The sequence below is a fragment of the Grammomys surdaster genome, unplaced genomic scaffold, assembly GCF_004785775.1.
Source record: "Grammomys surdaster isolate TR1022 unplaced genomic scaffold, NIH_TR_1.0 131, whole genome shotgun sequence".
Classification (NCBI taxonomy): domain Eukaryota; kingdom Metazoa; phylum Chordata; class Mammalia; order Rodentia; family Muridae; genus Grammomys; species Grammomys surdaster.
In genome coordinates this window covers 2,472,837-2,497,214 of record NW_021604589.1, presented here as the reverse complement: position 1 = coordinate 2,497,214, position 24,378 = coordinate 2,472,837, and the positions used below count along the sequence as shown (strand labels likewise).

The 24,378-nt window shown below is 39.4% G+C and overlaps 1 protein-coding gene across 6 annotated transcripts; it reads left to right on the top strand.

Moving 5' to 3' along the window:
• The first annotated feature begins 857 nt into the window (after positions 1–857).
• Zrsr2 (zinc finger CCCH-type, RNA binding motif and serine/arginine rich 2) lies at positions 858–24,076 on the top strand. 6 transcript variants are annotated; one of them, XM_028762142.1, is made up of 12 exons: positions 858–945; positions 1,069–1,223; positions 1,515–1,594; positions 3,188–3,269; positions 5,052–5,160; positions 5,881–5,967; positions 9,341–9,379; positions 10,108–10,226; positions 16,352–16,565; positions 20,221–20,276; positions 20,997–21,106; positions 22,861–24,076. In XM_028762142.1, exons 2-12 carry the CDS (start codon positions 1,153–1,155, stop codon positions 23,529–23,531), a joined length of 1,638 nt encoding a protein of 545 aa, XP_028617975.1. In that variant the 5' UTR covers positions 858–945; positions 1,069–1,152; the 3' UTR covers positions 23,532–24,076. The 6 variants fall into 6 exon arrangements, with proteins under 6 accessions (XP_028617975.1, XP_028617973.1, XP_028617972.1 ...); XM_028762140.1 differs by having other exon boundaries at positions 860–945; positions 1,127–1,223; XM_028762143.1 differs by having other exon boundaries at positions 874–950; positions 1,127–1,223.
• The last annotated feature ends 302 nt before the right edge of the window (positions 24,077–24,378 follow it).

Sequence of the window (24,378 nt, the reverse complement as noted above, 5' to 3'; positions counted from 1 at the left end):
CCATGTGGTTGCTGGGAATTGAACTCAGGACCTCTGGAAGAGCAGTCAGTGCTTTTAACCGTTGAGCCATCTCTCCAGCCCTGCCTTAGTTTCTAAGAATGCTAAGAGTTTTGGATTAGGTGTGAACTACCTTGTCTGGCTAATTTAATCCTTTACACTGCAAAGTAAGATTTATCCATAATACAAATACTCCTGGAGTTTGCTATAGCTTAACATTTTCTCGTTGCATCTATCTATCTATCTATCTATCTATCTATCTATCTATCTATCTATCCATCTATTTATCTACACATATTCTTTGCGTGCTTGCAGCACAGGATCTGGATCTCCTGGAACTGGAATTACAGATTGTTGTGAACTGTGTGGTGGGTGCTGGGAACCAAACTCGTATCTTCTGCAATAGTAGTAAAGTGCTCTTAACAGCAGAGCCCTCTTCTCCAGCCCACCTCTCCGTTGCACAAAGGCATGGGGTAGCAGCATCCAATCTCTAGATACCCTCGCCTTGTACTTTTGTTCAAGTAACAAAATTCTCTGCTTCCCAGCACATTCCAGTTTCACCCCAGGCGCTTTCAGCTTGTTTTTTTTTTTTTTTTGTCTTTCCTCTTCTTTCCAAGCACAACTTGAGAGCCAGCCGAAATCCCCTTCACCTGCACTTAATGTCGGTCCCTCTCTGCTTCTCAGGAGTAAGAACAAGGGTAACAAACCTGATTCCTTTGGAACAAGAGTCAGCAGGCTTTACAAAACTTTGTCTGGGGCGCTGATGGGTGGAGCCGCGGAGAGAGGCGGGGCTTGGAGGTGTTTCCCTGGAATCTAGATTGAGGGGGCGGAGCTAGGCCTTAACGCCTTGAATTCTGGGCAAGGGGTGGTGGTAAGACGGCCGCCCGGACGCCCTGAGGAGCGGTGGTCCGTGTTTCCGGTGGTGGACGAGCTCTGGAGGCGGCTTCGGTGAGGTGACGTTTTCTCTGGCCACGGTGCCTGGTTTTCTAGCCGAGGGAGGAAACCACCCTCCTCCTTTCTCGGGTCTGCCGTGGTGGCTGCGGCGGCCTCTTTAAGGGTATATTTTCTCAGGCCGTAGAGCCTGGCTGACTAGCTGGGGAAGACAGCCCCCTCCTTCCGTCTCGGGCAGGTACCGGTGGCTGCGCTGAGTGGGCGATGGAGCAACTGGGAGACGGCGACGGCAGTATGGAGGCGGCGGGGCCTACGGCGGTTCCACCAAAACTCAGGTATAGGAAATGACGAGTTGAGGCGATCAGGCCTTCCGGCCGCGCGTGTGGGAACAAATACTAATCCGCTCTTCCTGGCTGTCCGGGACTGCCGGAGTGGTTCTAGGAGGCAGGAGGGGAGCAGGAAGGTTGGGGGACGAAGCGACCGGAGGGCAGATAGTTGCACAGGTAGCCCGCCTCCTTCCTGTGCCTCGGAACACTGTCCTAGGTAGGCCCGGAGCCTGAGGGCGCAGAGCCTTGTGTGCGGCCGCTCACTCTGTGTGTGTTTGTTTGTGCTTTTCAATCTTCCAGCCGTAAGAAGTACATGGCTCTCCGGAAGAAGGAGAGACGCAAGAAACGACGGCAGGAGCTCGCTCGTCTGAGAGATGCAGGTAGTAGAGGCCTTGTCTGTTCTGGATATAAAATGGCTCCCTCTATTCCTGCCACGCCCCCCCACCCCACCCCCAATGTGGCCTCAATCAGGCTGGCTTTAAATTCTCTATGTAGCGGAGGATGACTCTTTGAACTTCTGATCCTCCTGCCTCTGCCTTCTTAGTGTTGGGGTGACAGGTGTGGCGACCATGCCAGGTTGCATTTGATCTTTTCATGCATGCTAAGCAAACACTCTACCAACTGAGCTACACCCCCAGCCCATGCAACTGCTCCCTCTATTTCCTGCCCAAACTCGAGGTATAAAGCTCATCTGTGCAGCCAGCCACCATGCCATTTGGCCCTCATGTGACAGAACCCGATATTTTATGTGTTAGATTTATGAATGTAGTAGATTTATAAAATTAGATGTGTATAAAATGATCAAGCACTTCTAAATGCAGGTAAGAGGGTTGAATCACACAACAGGACCAGGTTGCGATGGCTGCCAGCCAGACCACGGAGACTGTGCATAACAGTGCTTGAGAACTAGTTCAGGAGAGGCAGGCCCTATATCCTATCTCAAAAAAATCTTAAAATGAATAGTAGTTGTAACCTACAATAGGTGCTGGGCCGTGAACTCTGATACCCCTGACCCTTCTTCCTGAGTACTACAATAAAAGGCATACACCACCATAGCACTGCCTAAGCCGGGGTTCTTAAGCCTCATGTTAGCTTTTTTTTTTTAAACAATGTTTCCATAATGATACTCATGACATTGCTGTACAATCCTCTCTCAAGGATGAGAAAGAAAAATAGCAGTAAGCTGTTGTTACTGATTACAGAACCCTCCTGCTTTAAGCCTGAAGCTGATCTGTTGCAATTTCTTAAGCTCACTTCATTTGTCTCCTCCCACATGTCTCAACTGGCACTCCTTTCTTCCCCCCTTCAAATTGAAACTTTGAATAGAAGGTATACACTTTTCTTCTATTAAAACTATCTTGCCAGGTTTTTATTTATTTTAAAAAGTATTTCAGTGTACACAAAGTTGAAAAACAATAGAATACTTAAATATTCATGAGTACTTTCTATAACTTTGGAAAATCATTAAATATTTGCAGGCTCTCTTTCCCTCCCTCCTGCTTTCCCTCTCTGTCTTCCCCTTCTCCCCTTTCTGTTTTGTACAGCCATGTCATGAGTATCATTATGGAAACATTGTTTAAAAAAAAAAAAAGCTAACATGAGGCTTAAGAACCCCGGCTTAGGCAGTGCTATGGTGGTGTATGCCTTTTATTGTAGTACTCAGGAAGAAGGGTCAGGGGTATCAGAGTTCACGGCCCAGCACCTATTGTAGGTTACAACTACTATTCATTTTAAGATTTTTTTGAGATAGGATATATAGCCCTGGCTGTCTTGGAATTTACTGTGTAGACCAAGCTGGCCTCAAACTCAGAGATCCATTTGCTTCTGCCCCCTGAGTGCTGGGATTAAAGGCTTTACCACTATGCCTTAATTTTAGGTTTTTATTATAATCGTAAAGGTTAAATATTTATTTATTTTTCATGAATAATTGACCAAGGATTGTGAGACTTAATAAAATATTTGAATTTCTATAGAATTGTCACAGAAAGAGGAGGAAGAAGATCCTCTTGCTGAAGAAAAACAATTAGAAGAAGAAAGGTTGTTGGAGGAAGAAAGGTCAGTACTAACTGAAACACTTAAACTGTTTATTGTAATACTATCTGTCTTTACCAATTAGTAGATGGTTTTCATATAAATTCTTGTAAAAAAATGGGTTTTGGAAAATAACCTCTTATAAAATAAATCCCTAGCTGACAGGCTAAAGTTAGATGCCTTTTTTTTCTCTTTCTTTTTTTTTTTTTTTTTTTTTTTGGTGACAAATCTAGACTAGTCTCCAACTCAGGATCTTATTGCGTTAGCCTACCAAATGCTGGAATTACTGGCATGTGCCATTGTACCTGTTTTGTTGTTGTTGTTTTAGTAGAAGTATTTTTTATTGCTTTTGCTAATTGGTAAATAAACATATGTATATTTTAGTGTTGACATAAAGACCTAATTCTAATGACACTATAGCATATGTTGTATTGATGTAGCATAATTGATTATTCATAATTTTTAGTCTTCTGTAGTTCATCAGAGTGGGGGTGGGATGGTGATGAGAGCTGCTCTTGTTGTGCAGCAGGAACAATCTAGAAGTAGCTGTTCCAGTTGTGTCTGTAGTCAGGGAACAGGTGTTCAGCTTCATTTTCCCCTTCCCCTTACTACTCCAGCCAGGAACCCCAGTCCACCAGATAGGTTCATTTAGGGTTAATACTCCTGGAAACTCCCTCAATAGACATGACCAGAGCAGTGTTTCCTAGGTGATTACAAATCTAGTCCAATGAAGATTTTAAATGAGAATCTTGTGCTGTTGGATGTCTGGGACTTAATTGATTTAAGGTAACATTCATTACCTTTTGGGGAGGGAGAGGAGTTGTTGTTTGTATGTTTGTTTTAGGCAAGGGTCTTGTTTTATAAGCTCAAATTAGCCTAGAGCTTATAATTCTGTCTCAGCTTTTTAATTGCTAGGCCCATTGGCATGTACCACCTGGCTAGTTTGTGCATTTTAAAAGTCAGTTTTATGATTATGGCTCTTAAAAAAAAAAGCCTGGCGTCTTTCTCTATAACCTTTGAGTTTCTATTCTATAGAGTCAAGGAATACCTGTGATTTGACCTTTAAACATTTAAACCTCTGGGAAAAAATTATGTTGTGAGTTGTGAGCATGTCGTTAAAACAATAAGGTTTTAGGGAGCTGGAAAGAAGACTCACTAATTCAGAACATTTATTTTGCTATTTCAGATTATCCAAGTTTGGTTCCCAGTAACCACATGGTAACTCACAATCATCTACAACTACTATTCCCTCCGTCTTTTCACCTCCTCTGCTCATCAGGCATATAAACATAAATTAGTAAATGTACATTTAGCCAGCTGTGATACACAACTTTCATCTCAGCACTGGGGAGGCAGAGGCAGGCATATCTCTATGAGTCCAGCCTGGTCTACAGAGTGAGTTTTAGGACATCCAGGGCTACACAGAGAAACTTTGTCTCAAAATAAAAAAAGAAGAGGATGAGGAGAAAGTAATGTTAGTGGGAAAAGAATGCGTATGTTAGGAAGAATAATGCTATGTGAATGTGAAAACTCACAGATACTGCTTTGACATATTTGCCTGAGATGAAAATCACTGAAACTTTCTTACAGAAAAAGAAGGCATCACAGGTGCAAATGCTTATGAAAGCTTGAAGTAGTAATTGTAACTTATTCTGTCCAGGAAGATAGTTACTTTTCCAAGAGCCACACTCCCATCTTCACTGTTTTATAGAAAATTTGAATTTCCATGTCATTTATTGGTTCCCTGTCTTTTATACATTTTAGATTAATTCCTATTTGTTTTTACTGACTACATCATATTAACAGGCAAAGATTACATGAAGAATGGTTACTGAGGGAAGAGAAGGCACAAGAAGAATTCAGGGCAAAGAAGAAAAAAGAAGAGGCAGCTCGAAAACGGAAGGAAGAACTAGAGGTAGGGCATTAAGTATCTAGTTCACTGAGTAAGTGCTTAGCTGAAATAAGTCTCTTTAAGACCTGATTGTAGGAGCGATGATTAATGGCTTGGAGGTTAAGAGCACTGGTTGCTCTTCTAAACAACTTAGATTTGATTCCCAACACCCTCATGATGGCTCACTACTATCCATAACTCCAGTTCCAGGGGATCCAATGTCCTCTTCTGGCCTTGGAGACACCGGGCACACATATGGTACACACATATAGATGTAGGCAAAACACCAGTACACATCCAGTAAAATAAGATTATTTAATAATAAAAATAAAATCAGATGTTTGTTATAGGGTTGGAGAGATGGCTTAGTAGTTAACAACACTTGCTGCTTTTCCAGAGGGCCTGGGTTCTGTTCCCAGAACCCACACATGAGCTTTAGCATGTATGCCCGCTCACACATATGCGCATACATTCACAGTGATACTCACACAAATAAAATCTTTTAAAAGGTTGTCTTTTTGGGGGTGTAGAGGTCTGTTACAGAGCTCTTGCTAGGCATGTGCCAGGCCTTGGATTCCTTTCCCAGCATGTGTAAACAAAGAGAGCTATACATATGTTAACATAAAAAAATAGAAACTTAAATTGTCTCTTTTTTCCAATGAACAATATTTCTAAAGCTTTTCAAATATTTACTTGGTAGGCCAGTGTTTTTAAGAATGAGTAACACCTCTTTTTCCTTTAAAGAGAAAGTTAAAGGCAGAATGGGAAGAACAGCAGAGAAAAGAGCGAGAGGAAGAGGAGCAGAAACAACAAGAGAAGAGAGAAAGAGAGGTGACTTCTGTCATAGGAGGATAGAACCCTGCATATCTTCTTTGTGTGCATGTAAAAGGTTTGCAGATTCAGCAGTGGGCACTTCAGGGCTTGCATTTGGTTTTACTTTTTGCTCATGTTCTGTTCATTTGGAAGGAGTCAGTTTTTGTTAGAAACACTACACTAGTTTCCAAATGGTTCTCTTCTTTGGGTTGTACAATGCCAGATACCTTTACATAAGTTACCTTACTGTTTATATTAGAGATGGATGAACATTTTCCTTAAGGAGTAGATCATATTTTAGGTTGTGATGTCTGTATGGAGTGTTATGAAGTGGACATCCAGCTCTGCCAGTGTACCCTAAAGCAGACATAGATAATATGTATATGAATGGATGTGGCTGTGTTCTAGTAAAACATTTCTGTAAGCCAGGCAGCTGGCCTGTTTTACACTCTGTACCACTCTGTAGCAAGTGCTACTTTCCTATGGTTCTGTTGTATATGTGTTGAGTTCTTCACAGAATAGTAGTGTGAATAGTTCACACCTATTAAATTCATAAGAGACGTAATAGCTAATGATGTCTCAACAAGAATTAGTTTAACAGACATTAAGGAATTAAGAAATTATTTTGTTATTAAATCTTGGTATCCTGTCTAACTTTATTGTCAGAATAAATGACAGTCATTTAAGAAATTCTTTGAGAAACCTGTTCCTACTCTAGGGTACATGCTATTGTCCTTTTCTTACATGTTTCTCTCCCTGTCTCTTAATGCTTATGCTTAAATCTTTGTTAAAACCTTTCCTTAGGAATCCCCACCATTGCTTTAAAAAAGAAATTCTGTAATGTATATTTATATATCATGTACGTTTTCTGGTACGTGATTGGTTTGTTTTGCTGTTGGTCCTCAACTGTGTATTTGTTTAAAATATAACACACACAGCTCATCTTGCTTTGACTGATTTATGGAGATATTTTTCCTTTTGCCATCAGTAAATTTGAATGGCATGACATTCTATAGTTACTCATCTTATAATGAGAGATGTATGTATTGACCTTCTAGTCATGGAAAGGTGGCAGCAGTCTCCACAATCAGGTTTGTGTCACAGACGGCAGTTTCAATGCACATTTTTGGCACCATTGTTTGAGCACTGCCTTTTAGATGAGGCATTATCCAGATGGGGATATTAAGGGCACAAAAATTGTCTGGATTGTCATACTTTACAGAGATGAATCAATTCCTATTTTAACAGTAGAATATTCTTCAACTTTCAGGGATCAGGTAAAAGATCAGGTAAAAACACTTCTCAAAGTGTTTGTTTTAAAGGGAGTTTGGTTAAGGCAAAGTAGGTAAAATGAAATCAATTCTAAGCATACATAAAGGAATACAAGATGGTGTGTTTCATTTACATGCTTGGACAGAGACAAAAAGCACACAGTCTCAGCTCTTCTGGAGTGACCATTCTGAATGGGAGGGGCTGAGGGTAAGTCAGCAAAGCAGATCATAACAGTAGGATGTTAGGCTTATAAAGAGATAAAAGGAGAGTGGTGTGATAGAATAATAGAGGTCCGGGTACTTATTTGAATTGCTGGCCAAGGAAGTCACTGAGGAAGTGATGTTTGAAATAACACCTGAGAGTGGAGATATTGGGAGTAAGGGACCTTGGTGGTACTTGAAACTTAGAGACCACAGGAGACTGGAGCAAGAGCATGGGAGATACTAGGGAGGATCAGAAGGGGCAGATTATAATTGAAAATAGATTATTCTCTTATACAGTACATCCTGACCACAGTTTCCCCTCTGTCTACTCCTCCCAGGTACCCCTCACCTTCCTCCTCCCCCAGATCCACTCCCCCTTCGTTTCCTCTTCAGAAAAGAGCAGGCCTCCAAGAGACGACAACCAAACAGAAAAGCCAAACAGAAAAAAAAACAAGATACGATAAGACAAGTTGAAAGCCCTCATATTGAGGCTGGACAAGGCAACGGAATAGGAGGAAAAGAGTCTCAAGAACAGGCAAAAGAGTCAGAAATACACCTGTTCCCACTCTTAGGAGTCGGAGAAGAACACCAAGCTAACCGCTATAACATATATGTAGAGGACCTGATGCAGGGCAGTGCAGGCCCTGTGTTTGTCACTTCAGTCTCTGTGAGCTCAGGTTGTGGTGGTGCACTCTAGTAGAATTTGCTGAAGGAGGCAGATGCAGGAGGATTACAAGCCTCTTAGATTTAAAGGAGTTTGGTTTTATTTACCATATTCTAATGAGAGTTTTTAAACAAGGTGTGACTTCAACCTGTTAGTAATGTTACTTCCAACAGATTATCCTAGTTTGTCTACAAAGAACAGGGGCCAGAGAGGAAATTGGATAACTGATTACAATGTGGGTGATAATGGTATTTAGAAGAGATCAGATCTTCAAACAGATAAGCAACACAGTTACCAGGACTCCAGCTGGCAAATTCTATGGAAGGAAGAAGGAAAGGGAACTGAAGCCATGTTTTAAGGTGTTTTTGGTTTTTTGTTTGTTTGTTTGTTTGTTTGTTTTAAACAAATGGGAAAATGGCAGTACTGAGGGTATTTAGATTGGGTAATGGGGGTGAATAGATGGAAGAGATCAAGAGTTCTTATTTTGTGAGTTGGTGGTAAATAGTGAGTGGGTCTAGCATAGTGGTAAAAGTAGAACCTTTAGTTTGATCTCCAACTCCCAACCAAAACTAAACCCAAAAGAAATTACTTTTTTGGTGTTTTGTTTTTGAGACGGGGTTTCTCTGTGTTTGGCTTGCCTGGAATTTATTTGTAGATCAGGCTGGTCTCAAACTTACAGAAATCCAACTGTCTTTGCCTCCTGAGTGCTGGACCCCACCACACCCAGCTGCTACAATGACACTTAAGTTGCCAGAACGAGACAGACTTGCTAAGTAAGCAGCTAAACACAGTCATATATATGATTTTGAGGCGCTAAGGAACCTAACTTTGTATGTATTTTAAACCAACTAGTTAGAGATTTATTGCTGCCTTGTTGGACTTCCTGTATAATTTTTCCTAAATCCTAGTTACTACTACTCATGTCATGTTTTTGCATTTGTTAAATATTTGTGATGTTTAACTTAATTTTTCAAAAATAGTCATTTTGTATAAATATATTGTTGAAGCTATTATGACTTAAATATTTGCAATGTGCTCTATTCAAATTTTGTATTTGAATAAAAACTCTAAGCTATATATCTTTTGAAAACTTTTTAGGAGATATATGCTTAGAAAGGAAATCAAAATCAGAAGCCTTTTGTATGTGTGTTCATGTGTGTGTTGTCATATATGAGATTAATAACTAGAGAAACCAGACGTGACTTACCTGACATCTTGGTTTTCATTAGTTCTATGTTTACACCACTTATAGGAAGCTGTGCAGAAGATGCTGGATCAGGCTGAAAATGAGGTATTTTCAAAACCTTTTATTAAGACTTTGAGGTAGCTAGCAGTGGTACATTCCAGTCATTCTAGCCCTGGGGTGGGGGTGGGGGGCTCGAAGCAGGAGAATGACCACAAGTTTGCAGCCAGCCTGGACTACAATAGAGAGACTATTGCCTTAAAAAAGATTTTGAGATCAATTTATACTTCATTAGAAACAATAGTTTAAATAATATGACTTTTGTGGTAGGTTTTGGTTAATTCTGGATACCCAGAATCACTTTTATAACCCTTCAGTTACATAACATCAGAAGACAATTGATGTGTTATTGAATCATCTCATGGGCTATACTTGTATTAAGTACTTAAAATGTTTGTAAGTGACATCACATACTACTGGTCCAAAATGATTGGTTCACTCACCTTGATTCAGAGTAGTTTGTACTTCTTTCTGATGGCTCCCTACATCCATAGACCCTTTTCAGAATAGATGGATAGAAGAAGACCTTTGTGACTATATCTGGTAACATTAAGTGACCCCCCCCCCAAATCAAGAAAAATGACTGGGAGCCAAGAGAGAAATACAGCTCATGTTTCTGAACAGTTGCCTGTAATGTCTTGATTCCTTATTCTAATTTAACTACACATGTCTATATATGAAACCATTTGTGTTCGGATTAAAATATTTGACTAATTGGAGAAACTGTTTTTCATGGGCTTTTACATCACCAGTAAAGTCATGGTTGTTTTTAACAGTTGGAAAATGGTGGCACCTGGCAGAACCCAGAACCGCCCATGGATATAAGAGTACTGGAGAAAGATCGAGCCAACTGTCCATTCTACAGTAAAACGGGAGCTTGCAGATTTGGAGATAGGTAATGGATTTTGCTTTGTGTGAGAATTAAATTATGGAAAGTGTTGGGGTTTTGGAAAAGGCATAGACTTTAGTCTGATATGTTTGTCATCAGGTATGTGATGCTTCCTTGCCTGCTTACTAAATCAGCTTAACTGAGTGAATCCTTTGCATTCCATAGCCTTAGGAAGACTTTTTAAAATTGAAAATAGATTTTTTTTTCATATAATATATTCTGATCATGGTTTCCCCTTTTCAAAATCCTCATAGATCTTCCCCCACCTCTTCACCAACCAGAATCTACGCCTTTTCTTTCTCATTAGAAAACAAACAGGCTTTTATACCATTTTAATTACAAGTATTAAGGTCAGTTCTAGGTTGAGGAACTAGCAATACAATAGATGCAAATAGTCAATGAACAAGCAAGACAATAAACACAGATAGTCAAAGAACAAGCAAGGTAATAAACAAAGCCCTGTGATTTCTCCGATGATCACTGTTTCTAAGTGCTTATCAAGATGACCAAAATATCTGAGCCTACTTCCCTGTTCTAGCCCAAAGTCATTTTTATGCCTGAAGCTTACTTATTTGTTCCAACGTAAGATTTAGATTTCTGCCTGAAATTACTTATTTGTTATAGCCTAATGTCAGCTTCCTGCCTGAAGCCCATTTCCTTGTCTTTGGTCAATGTCAGATTCCTGCCAAGCAGCCTCAAAAGCTCTTCACATCTCCCCCTTTTTTATTTCATAGATCAGACTTGTCAGACTGAACCTGTCTTACTGATTGTGGGAAATGCATTATCAAAAGCAATGTATTTATGTCTTAGGTTGGTAAGGCTCTATGCAAATCTTACCCGTCCTTGGCTTGCCAGCTTGTTAAATTAATAACTGTTAGGGGGTCCATTTTCTGTTGAGGGTAATATTTAAAATGGCATGGCCCAATCTGGCTTGTTTTTATGGGGCTGCCATGTTCCTAACTAGACAAGGCCTGAGGCCAAGAGCGGTGGCTCAGACCAGCCAGGGCCGGCCCTGGCACCCATAAGATGCCATCGTGGTGACTAGATCAGCCAATTCACCACACTGTCTCCACAAAGCTGGGCTGAACCCCAGACAATACCTGCCATCCACGTTGTACCTGTGGATGAAATGAGACTCTAAAGCTTAATTATTATCCAAAGGCTTTATATAATTAGAAATGTGCAGCTAACAAGATACCCACATAATTTGAATTGTTACCTAATACCTAACCTTAGATAAAATTTGTTACCCAGGACTGTTCCTGATGCATGCATGCCTGGTTCTCCATGGCTCCTACATCTCTCCCTCTCCTCTCCTAGCTCCTCCTCTTTCTTCTCTTCCTCTCCTTACTCCTCCCTTAATAGCTCCTCTCAAATTACCAAGTTTATTGTAAAACGTGTGTCTGTGTGTGTAGGGGGGATATCCCACTACATATCACCCTTCTTGTCAGAATGAAAAAAAACCCTTTCTCTCAAAATATAATTAGAGCACAACTATATCAATTGTAACAGTAAGGTACAAGATAGATCTAATACCCAGTCCAATATATTGTCAATAAAAAGACTGTTGTCATCTATCTTAACTTAAAAGACTATAGTTCTGTACCTGGCTTATGTCTTGCTTTTAGAATTAATGTCACCTTCAAGCCATTCATTTTTTGGCTGCCAACATGTTCATGTTGTTAAAGACAAGCTTTTACACAATGGGAAGGAATAAAAGTATTCCCAGGACAAAAAGGGCTAGCATGATCAAACTATATATGCCATTCTTGAAGCTTGATCAAAATGGAAATACTGACCTCAGGCCATGGATAATTTTATCAGCATCGTCTGCAGCATCAAAGCTCAGCAGAGCAACATTCTTTAAATTCATAATCTTACTATGCAAAGTTAAAACATCCAGAAAGGTATTAGGATTATGTCAAATACCCTGCAATTATCTTTAAACTTTTTCCTAATTATAATGAGTATCAGTGTAAATTTTAGAAGTAACATGAATCCATTGGTATTTGGCATGGCACTTGAGATGGGTACTTACTCTTAAACTCTGAACCTCCTTCCAATAATTTGAATAGAATAAAGAACATCAATCCCTTGTTCCAAATGCCTATCTAAATCCCCTTGTATAGTCAACACATTAGTAACATTTTTATGCTAAATGGTTAACAAATGTACCTGTTTTAACTTTTTGTGTCAAAGCAATTGCAGACTATTTGCATCTGGTTCAACCTAGAACTGACCTTAATACTTGCATGTAATTAAAATGTTTTAAAAGCAAAATAATGCAAAGGTGATATATGACTATTTCTGCTTAGAAGTTACTAAACTATTTCATGTGTAATAATCCTACCAAGAACAGCTGCATGTAGTCATTGGTTTCATAGATAGAAAACTAGTCAATTATGTATACAAAGAGGTAGAAAGAAGTATATTACAAATGACTACTGTTTCTTAATATTTTGAAACATTTTATATGTTTTAGCTTGGTTTGTGGTTTCTTTCTGATGAATACAAACATAAGTTTTCATTGTTTATTTACTTATTGTAACACCACCTGGAAACAAGAAAGAAATGAATATGTTCTTGCTGTTTAAAAATCAATCATAGTAATAAAGGTAAATTATATCTAAAAAAAGAAAACAAACAGGCATCTAAAAAAACTACAATTAAAAAACACAATAGAACAAAATAAACAGAAAAAACTACACACGCACAAATATAGAGACACATTCTCACACATAGAAATCCCATGAAAACACAAAATCAGAAGAGAGTGTGTGTATAAACGCAAAAGACCTGTAGGGTTAAAAAAAATATGACTCAAACCAACCAATCAATAAACCAAAAACAACAAAAAACCTCCCAAAATACCGTTGAGTTTGTTTTGTGTTGGCTGTCTACTGCTGGCATGGGGCCTGTCCTTAAGTGTGGTTTGTATGCCCAGTGATACTTTAGGAGGACCATTTGCTTGTTGCTTTCTTCCATGTTCACATGAGTCAGGAGAGCAACTTGGTTGGGGGGGATTTTATGTTGCAAGTGATTAGAATAGCAAGAAATATCCTTTCAATAGTAAACCTGTATCCTAAATAGTCTTCTCTAATTTGGCATGGGTATAGGGACATTTATGAAAGATAGTATTGTAGCAAGTAGAGGACTAGGCTCTTAATTCTCTGCTGTCAATCAGTATGTTCAGATTTAGGAATCGACTCCTTAGGTTTTGTGGCAGTGAGAAAGTTTACTTAAACTCTGTACATCTTAATTCCTTCATCAATGAAATGAAGACGATGCATAATTCCGTCTTTTTGAGGTAACTTGGAGAGTGAGCTGAGCGTAGCGAACACAGGGGTTGGGTGCATGGCTCCTCAGTTTTCACTGATTTCCTTGTTCAGTATTTTTGTTGTTACTGTTGTCATTTTTTGATGTGTTCGTTCTTCCTGCCCTCCAACTTCTTTTGTAAAGGTAAGATACGTAGAAACATAGTATTGATATCTTCAGTCATTTAGCTAATAGTTGAAACCTACTATATGCCAGGTAATGATGATGTTTTATACTATGACATTATGTATAAATCAAAGTAAGCAAATGTTACTAACAGTAAGCAAATCTGTTGGAGGCATAGTCTAATTACTATCTACCCAATGTGTGGAAGAGAAGATATAATCCGAATCTTTGGTTTTCGTTTTCTTTTTTTTGTTTTTGAGGTCTTACTGTGTAATGGCCTTGGAACTTGTAGAGATCCATCTCCCTCTTCCTCTCAAATGCTGAGATTAAAGGCGTATGCTACCATACCTAGTAATCATTTGGTTTCTTGAGACAGTCTCATGGAGCCCAGGCTGGTTTTGAACTCTATGTAGCCAAGACTGGTTTTGGACTCCTGATCCTTCTGCTACCACACCCCAAGTGCCGAGATTACACTTGTCTGCCACCATGCCCAGCTTATTTTTTATTTTTCAAGAGTAATACCCTTAGGCTAGAGAGATGCTCGCAGTTAAGAGCATGTGCTGCTTTTCCTGAGGACCTAAGTTCAGTTCCCAGCCTCCATATCAGGCAGCTCCAGGGGATCTGACACTTGTTTGACCTCTATAGGCACCTGTATTCAGGCATATCCCACGATACACACAAACACACATAACATCGTTTTTAAGAATTAAAAGGCAATAATAGTTCCTAACCCTGGATACATAGTGGAATCATGTAAAAAGGGAAAAAGCTAAACAAAATCATGTCTCACCTCAGATTGAGTAAATCAGAATTGAGGAGACTATTCAATTGTGAATTTTGAGATGCTTTCAGGTATTTCTGAGTGCTCCAGGATTGATGTATAATATGTACTACTTTGTGGATTTGATGGCTAAGGATTGCTAGCACATCTGTGACTCAGAATCTGATAAAGAAGTAGAAAAGGCCTTTGAGGGTCTGGGGAACTGAGGGAAGGAAGCTACCTTCCTTTTCATACCTTTAGAAACATTTTTCTTAAAAAAATTCAATCTCAAGAAGAAATAATAAAACATAGCTTAAGAGCCAGTGAGATGGCTCTGTGGGTAAAGGTGCCTGTTGCCCAGGCTGATGACCTGAGTTGGATCTCCATGGCGAAAGGAGAGAACTGACTTCTCCTAGTGATCCTCTGACTTTCACATTTATGCTGTGGCATAGTGCATCCACACACAAAATAAGTAATGATCTGTATGAAACACCTCCCACCAAAGATAGATGTTGGACAGATGGCCAAATGAGCCCCAATTTTGGTTCATATTTGCATGAGTAGTTGAAACAAATTGCCTTTAAGATTTTCCAGCTCTCTTATTTATGATGTATCTTTAACACTTCCTTGAAATTTAATATCTGTTTAAGCCAGATTCAGGGCTTTCCCGTTGGGTATGAGAAAAGGATAGGTATATTAAGTAGTTATATGGAAAATGGACTGGCAGTTCCTTGTGAAAAGTGGAGTGGCCTTTCAGGTTCTTAGACACCATCTCTGCAGACAGTCATTCAAAAAAAAAAAAACCATAGTCAAATTACTTATCCTTGTCATAGGTATATGGAACTTTACCATCACAAACTTCAAAGTGTGAGAACAACTTGGCTCTTTGTGTAGTTCAAGTAATGAGTTGGAGCATAACATTGTGTGAACTTGTAGTTCTGAAAACCAAAGCTGTCTTTTCTAACAAATAGTTGTGCTTCCCTTTGTGGAGAGGCCAGATCACTTACTTCAAGTGACACAACTGGGTCATCTGCATTACAGTTGGTCAGATGCCACAGAAACATTTCCCTTGCTTGTTCTCTCTTTTTCTTTCTTTTTTTTAAATGAGGTCTTAATCTATAATCCAGGCTGAACTGGAACTTGTTCTGAGTAGCTAGGATTATAGATATGTAAATACCATGCCAAGCAGAGAAATATTTCCTTAACCTAAGCATTTCTTTGGATGCTTGCTTTTGTTAAACTTTTTGGTTGTAGTTTTTTTTAATTCTTTGATAATTTCATAAATGTCTATAATGTATTTTGATCATATTCACCTTCATTACTGTCTCATCCCTCTGGATCCCTTCTTTCTAGTACATCTTTTTAATGTGTTTTCTTTTTTAAATAACCTACTGAGTTTAATGAACGTTGCTTGTATATGTACGAGTATGAGGTTATTTACTAGATTATTGGCAACTTACCAGTGGCAACATTCCTAAAGTCCTCTATCCCCAGCAGCTGCTGGCTGCCAGAGACAATCAGTTGAAGATTGTGTAGAAGCAAAAATATATTGCTAATTCTCACCTTCTTAAGTCTCACATACAGCATCTTAATCTTGTCACTGCAATCTGTCACATGACTAGGCTTTCCTTTTCCCAATAGTTCAACATAGAGAAATCTCTTTGAATGTATTCAAAGGCTCCTGAATGGCATATGCCTTGGAAACCATTCCTAATCTTGTATTTCAATGAGAAACCAGCTAGTTTTAGAACAGTTTTTTCTTGGGTGCTGTAACTGAGCCTCTAAGCAGTGTTCATTGCCTAAGCAATGTCATTGTAATATAGTTAAGTCTAAAACAGCCATGTTACTTGAGTCTTATTCTCAAAGTTAATGGTAAGCTTTTAATGTGTGATTTTGTTATTGGACAAATGAATTCACTTTTCTTCTGCAGGTGTTCTCGTAAACACAACTTCCCCACGTCAAGTCCCACCTTGCTGATTAAGAGCATGTTTACAACGTTTGGAATGGAGCAGTGCAGGAGGGATGACTATGATCCTGACTCAAGCTTAGAATACAGTGAAGAAGAGACCTATCAACAGTTCCTAGACTTCTATTATGATGTCCTGCCCGAGTTCAAGAATGTGGGAAAAGTGATTCAGTTTAAGGTGCGCACAAGCTGGGATGGGCCTGACACAGCTGAAATAAGCATACAGGGGTAGATCTAGGGCTCAGGATGTTCACTTGTCATGTTCCATATATGCCTGGTCTGAGGCTGAGCATGGTAAACTTTGCTTGGTAAACATCACTGAATTTTCTTCCTTTCCACTCCCCCACCCTGGGCAATGCCATGCAGATACACTAGGAAATCATAAGCATGTGTTGGCATGTTTTCTGAATGCTAGGGCCTGGGTTGGAAAGGACTCTTCTTCAGGGCCTCTTGTGTTGCAGCTCTTTCCAGAAGAAATTGTCAGGTCTGTTGTATCTAGCCATCCAAGCCTTCACTTAGCTGCTGTCTGTGATGGACATGGGTCCTTTCCTTCCCTCGTTCAGCGCCTCTCCCAGAACCCTGTTATATATACCAGTGTTCAGTTTCACTCACCAAGGAGGATGAGATGCTGTTCCAGGGACTCCCAACATGTAGGCCTCTTACCTTGTCTGTAATTTGATCATATCTGAACCTGAATGACTTTGACGACAAGGAGAAAAGTAGGAATAAAGCCATATGAGTTTTTTTTTCTTGCTGTCAGAAATAAAAGTATACAGTTGGCCTAATCAAGTGTCATAGATATTCAAGAAATCTGAGATTACAATCTGCTTTCCAGATTTAAAATATATTCTTTAAAATTTATTTTCCAAAAAAGGGAAAATAGAACATAGTATTATAAAAAGATAAAGAAAAAACTAGAAAAGGGGGATTAAATGAGGAGGGGAATAAGCCCTTGCCTTGTTTTAATAATACCTAAATTTTAAAGGTGGTGGTGGCGCACACTTTTGATCCCAGCACTTAGGAGGCAGAGGCAGGCAGATCTCTGAGTTTGAGGCCAGCCTGGTCCTCAGAGTGAGTTCCAGGACAGTAAGGCTATAAATCCCATCTCAAACAAACAAATAAATAAATAAACAAACAAATAGGCTACACAGAGAAATCCTGCCTCAAAAACCCAAATAAATAAATAAATAGCTAGTAGATAAACAAAGTTTAAATTTACAAAAAGTAAAAATTTGTTTTCCTCTTGGGCTGGCATGATGACTCAGTGAATAAAGGCACTTGCCACCAAGCTTGACAATCTTGAACTCAAATCTTCAGTACCCACATGGCAAAAGGAAGAGAACTGACTGTTGGAAACTGTCCTCAGACCTGCACATGCACACTGACGTGAGCAGGGCATGCATGTATAACGAGATGTAAAACAAATGTTTTTTTTAAACTTTTTATTTCTGTGGCATGCGCTTTCCTCCCTTCTCAATACTCAGAACAAAGCATAAAGATAAGCACTAAAGTGGAAGCATTCAGTTAGGCCAGCACTGTTCCACATGGAAGCAAGCACCAGCCAAAGAGGCAGTGTGGTTTGCTCCTCTCTGATGGGTGTCACTTTACTTCTCTGTGCCTCTTCCTTATCTCAAGCGACACTGGCTTACATTAGTAGTTTTCCACATAGAAGAACCCCTGGATCCTGCTGCTTCTGTGAAGTGGCAATGGTGAAATTGTTTTCAGAATTTCAGATTGGTAGCCCAGTCGCAGAGTACTTAGCTAGCTTGTAAAAGGTTCTAGGTTCTATCCCCAGCACAGTGGGGGTAGGGATGGATGGGGCTCTCAGGGAAGTTAGTGGAAGTTGTATTATTACCTGTAGCAGGCTGCATCCACTCATGACCACCTTTTTCCCCCCAGAAAGCAAATAGGATGATACGGCTCATGCTAATCACGTTGGCAGTTATAAAGTGAAAAGCTGTTTAGTAAATTTATGGTACAAAAATTATCAGAACATTGAATTCATTATGGAGAATCAGTAGGTCTTGGGAACCATGGAACTAAATTATTATTGTCATTATGTAGTTCTGAGGATTGAATGTAGGGCCTTGTACACAGTGGGCAAAAGTGCTGTAGCACTTTATATTTTGAGACGGGGCTCACTATGCAGCTCAGGCTGGCCTGGAACTTTTAGTCTTCCTTCCTCAGCCTCCTTGTTACTGGGATTTTAGACATGTGCCACTAATCCTGACTGGATGAACTGATTTTTAAAGTCCCTAGGCATGAGTGACATGGACTCCTGAGGCCCTTTAGTCTTCCTTCTAAAGATGGCGTTACAAATTGAGTAGGATCCTGTCCCCTTTTGGATGTTCTAATAACAGCACCCTGTAGTGAGAGAGAATAGCTTCATTTTGAAGATAAAAGCTAAACACTAGTAGGGATATTTAAGAACCATTTATATATCATTTTAGACAAATCAAATTTATAATTTTTGAAGGCGATGATCAATTATCCCTACTTATAGTAGGAACACATGAAAATGAGGTATTATTCACAGCTACATGATGTAAATTCTATTAATATCAAATAGAAAATATATACTAGTAAAGCTACTCCTAAGAGCAGCTCATGTACGACATCGTGAAGTGGAAACCCATAAATGGAAACCCAACATGCTAACTAGAGAAGGCCTTACATCTACAGAGATGGCTTTGTGAATGGGAGATTGCAAGCACTGTGGATAATTATGAGCAGATATATAAATATGATGATTTGATATGTATAATATATAGTAGTTGAATCATTAAACTTGTATTACTTGAAAAAAATAAAGAATACCATCTATATGAAACTTGCAGAGCCAGGCATGGTGGCACTCTCCTTTAATCTCAGCACTTAGAAGAGGTGGATCTGTGAGTTCGAGACCAACCCAGTCTACATAGTGAGTTTTAGGACAGCTACAATTGAGTTAACAAAAATAAACAAAAACAAATTGGGAAAACATCTGGACACACTTGCTGGTATTGCTTTGTACCTTTAAAATTCTGAAACATTTTTTCTGAGACAGGCTCTTTCTACAGAATTTTAAATGTACAAAGTAATACTAGCAAGTGTGTCCAGACTTTTGACATTGTGACATAATGTCTACAGAGTTCATGCCTGAGAACTACAATTGAGTTAACAGAAACAAACAAAAACAATTGGAAAAAAAAAACCTCATAATGTTTTAATTAAGTTTGTGATTTTTGTGCTTGGCCACATTTTTTGTCAACTCATAGTCCACAGGAGGCTACATGTTGGCTATATATTCAGACACACCTGAATCAGTCAATATACACACACAACTGTTTTATATATTTTGGTTAGTATATATGTGTATGATATATTTTTCTGGCATATAGTATATGTATGCCTATATGTGTACATGTGTCTGTGAACATCTATACATTATATATATATATATATATATATATATATATATATATATATATATATATATATATAATATATTCCAAACAGAAACATATACATACACACACACCAAAAACAAACAAGTGCTCTTAACTGCTGAGTCATCGCTCCAACCCCTGTATTCTGTTTTTATGTACATTTTATGTACATGTTATGAAACATTTTATACTTAACAGGGTTTAAAAAACAGCAAACAAGGATCAACAGACCAGGCAGTAGGGGTCTGTAATGTTGTTAGGTGCTTAGATCTGTCTTGAATTGATAGGAAAGTGTGCTGCCTCTCTTGGACTCTCAAGGACTATTTGCCTGGACAAAATGCATGTGATGATTTTCTGCTTTTGAATTTGTGTGTGAGTGTGACAGAATTCTTCTTTGTTCCTTAGGTTAGCTGCAACTTGGAACCTCATCTGAGGGGCAATGTATATGTTCAGTACCAGTCGTAAGTATTGTGAACATACACATATCTTCATGTCTCATCATAGCTACGGTACTGTTTCTTTGATGTCTGTCACTGAATATGTAGCTTTCCTATGCATGATATTTTCAAAATGTCAATATGAAGAGCTCATAAACAGGCAAGATTTGAAAATAATACACTTTTATTTCATTCTTTGTATAGTTCTGTAGTTTTGATTCGTTTATATAGTATAATCTTCATAACTTAAAACACAAACTGAATAAGGGCTAATTGGAATAGAGTAGAAAATACCAGTCTAAGGTACAAGGGGTTAAAGCTCCAAATAGTGTCCATTTGACCAGATAGCAATGTAGTTAGAGAGTCATTCCTGCATGTATTACCATTTCTCTAAGCAGTGCCATGGTTAATGGCTTCAATTAGCCATTGTATGTAAGAACAGCAGTCCTAGCTGAGAAAGCATGGGTTCTAAGAAAGGGAAACAGTTTTGCAGATTTAATTGTCAAATCTTGCAGATTAGGAAGCCTTAACTCTAGCCAATTTCCTTGTGACAAAACTTTTCAGAAGTCAATGACAGAGGTCTCTGAATTAACTAGGCTGTGGGAATCTGAATGCTCTGAGGACTACCTAGGCAATTCAAGAACTGAAGTCCTACAGTAAGTGGACAAGGGAGCTAATTCAGAATAGGTTTGCTATGCTTGTGAGAGTTACTATAAAGCACACCCTTTGATTTTTGCTTCCAAGGGAAGAAGAATGTCAAGCAGCTTTTTCTGTTTTTAATGGACGATGGTATGCAGGACGACAGCTTCAATGTGAATTCTGCCCAGTGACCCGGTGGAAAATGGCAATTTGTGGTAAAAGCCAATGTAGTGGCATTCCCTCCCCCATAGCTACACTATACAAAAGGGATCTTTGTAGGAAGAAAACAATATTTTAAAGGGATGAAGCACAGTTTTTGTTTCATACTACAGATGAATAGAGTGGTTATATAAAGTACACCACAATTTAGATCTATAACAGATCTGTGAGTCACTATATGGATGAAATAAATGTCTGAGGTTATAATATATTGGTGACAGAATTGCAATTTGAATTTCAGTCTTCAGATCCTCAGTCCTGAGTTCTGTGTGACAATGCAACATCTAAACTAACCCACATTATCCATGTTGCAGTTTCCAAGGTGTTTTCTATTCATTGGCTTTTCTCACTTGAGCTGTTTGTTTCAGGCTCAATCCCTAAGGAATCTTCCGTCATCATCACACATTACCCATGGCTAACATTTCCCATTACTTGAAGTAGGTGTGGATCAGTTTAGTTGTACACTGGGTGTTCTCAGATAACACTGACTCATCTGAGAGCGACTGCCAAACCAGGAAATGACTCAGCACTGCAGAGAGTGACCAGCTGCTTTGAAGCTCTCATCATTTTCTGATTTCTAAGAGAGTGCCTAGCCAGATCAGTCTGGAAGTTCCCCAGGTGAAAAGACACGAAGCTCTAATACCTCAGGGGTATGCTTCTGCCTTCTCCCTGGGTTTTTCTGCTCTTCCTTCCCAGGTGCTTAAAACTTGAGTAAAAAAATGTATAATTAATCAAGCAAGTCTAAATCTTTAGCAGCCTTCTCTTAATGGATGCTGTCATTTAACATTTATGATGGACATGGATGGTGCCACCTTCCATTCTAAAACTTGTCTAGGGAGGCCAAGACAGAAGGATTGTGAGTTCAAGGTCAGCTTGGACTATATAGTGAGACTTATTCTTGAAATAAACTAAATTATTGATCAATTTAAAAATTATTTTTAAAAAGGAGGGACTAGAGAGATGGGGATCTGATACCCTCATATATATATCATATATATGATATATATATGATATATATATATATGGAATTTTCAAATTCCTTGCTTAGGAAAATGAAAACCACCATGACACCCTAAGATTAAGGGTTGGGGCATATAAACAGGATGGTAAGGATGGTAGCTTATTTCCTTTATAGACAGTTAGTTTTGCAAGTTTCTAGAGATGTAGTGTGATTCCAATGATACGCTTGAGTATAACTGAAACCTCCAAACCAAGAGTTTTATTTCATTAAAAACAACAAAATATAAACAGCTTTAGTATCTTTTTCAGTAACTAATAACTTTTTTGTCTCATTATTGACTTCTGGTATATCTTCTTTAGAGAGATCTCTATTTAGATAGCTACCAATTTTTAATCAGTTACATCTTTTTATTACCAGCTATAGAAGTTCTTGATAGATTCTCTATACTAGTACCTGATCACAGAGGTCATCTGCAAGTACTTTCAGCCACAAAGTTCCTTTATTTTGTTCTCTTTGTGCGTGTGCGTGTGTGTTTTTGAGATAGGACCTCATGTATCCCAGGCTGGACTTAAAATTCACTATGTAGCCCTGGCTGAACACGAGTGTGCCACTATGTCTGGGTATTATGTTATTCTTATATAAAGAAAACTGAAGGATTCCCCCACCTATGTTAGACCTTCTTCAGAGCAGTGTATGCTTTCAGAAAAAAAATCATCTTCAGACTTCAGAAAAAGAATGAATTACAGTAATGTACAGTGATAATTGCTGCCTCTTCACTTGCCCTTACAGGCTTATTTGAAGTACAGCAGTGTCCAAGAGGAAAGCACTGCAACTTTCTTCACGTGTTCAGAAATCCCAACAATGAATATAGGGAAGCTAATAGAGACAAATACCTGTCTCCAGATTGGACTAGCTCCTCCTTTGGTAAGAATTCAGAGAGGAGGGAAAGGGCCAGTCACTATGATGAATATTATGGCAGGTCAAGAAGAAGAAGGAGCTGGAGTCCGAACGTCTCCTACAGGAGAAATGGTGAGTCTGACAGGAAGAGCAGTAGTAATCGTAGGGTGAAGAAATCTCACAAACATGGAATGAAGAGTCGTGAGAGGCGCAGTTCACCTAGTATTAGAAGAAGAAAAAAGGATCACAGTCCGAGCTCCTGGAGCCAGAACAGGAGGAGTGGCCTCAGCAGGAGTCGCAGTCGCAGTCGCAGTCGCAGTCGCAGTCGCAGTCGCAGTCGCAGTCGCAGTCGCAGCAGCCACAGCCGCAGCCAGAGCAGGGGCCGCAGCAGGAGCCGGAGCCGGGGCCGGGACCGGGGCCGGGGCCGGAACCGGAACCGGAACCGGGGCCGGAACCGGAGCAGGAGTTGGAGCCCCAGCCATAGCCGGAGCTCATCAAGGTCCAGAAGTCGTGGCAGGAAGAGGTCAGGTAGTAGACAAAACCACCTAGAGTCCCAAATCTAAATAAACTTGGTTGTTTTTTAATATCTCTGTCTTTATGGCAGCTACTCACCTGTATAGATGATGATGCTAGCCAAATGCTATCATGTAAATCATACTTTTTGATAAATTATACACACACACATAAAATTACTTGTAACCCTAACCTTGAGAGCATCGTTAATGCTGGAGTGATGCTTTAGTATTTTTTTTTCCGCTTTCTGCCTGCATGCCTGCTCCCGTCTCTACTTTTCTCCCCCTCCCTCCCTCCCTCCCTCCCTCCCTCCCTCCCTCCCTCTCTCTCTCTCTCTCTCTCTCTCTCTCTCTCTCTGTATAAGTGTACCACAAGTGTCGTCAGAGGACAACTTTTAGGGGTCAGTTACACAATGAGATTCAGTGATTGAACTGAGGTCATGAAACTTTTACACCAAGGACCTTTACTCAGTGAGCCATCTTCTCAGCCCACCTTTTTTCTTGTTAGGGGTCCACACCCTTTGTTTTTGCTTTATGCATATGGGTGTTTTGCCTGCATGTAAGTGTACCACTTGTGAGCCTAGTGCCCATGGAGGCCAGATGAGTATGTCAGATCCTCTGGACCAGAGTTACAGATGGTTGTGAGCTGTCATGTGGGTCCTGAGAATTGAACCCAGATCCTCTAGAAGTGTCCTTAACCACTGAGCCATCTTTCCAGCCTGACACACTTTATTTTTTAATTCAAAGGTCGTATATGGCTTTGATGTTTTTCACTCAATTGTTTCATCAATCTGATTCTTAAGTCCCATAATTCTTATTTTTACTCACTACATAGAGTGCATCTACCAATGGATTTGACAACACTCCCATTGTTGGATTTTAAAGGTGACCCTCTTAG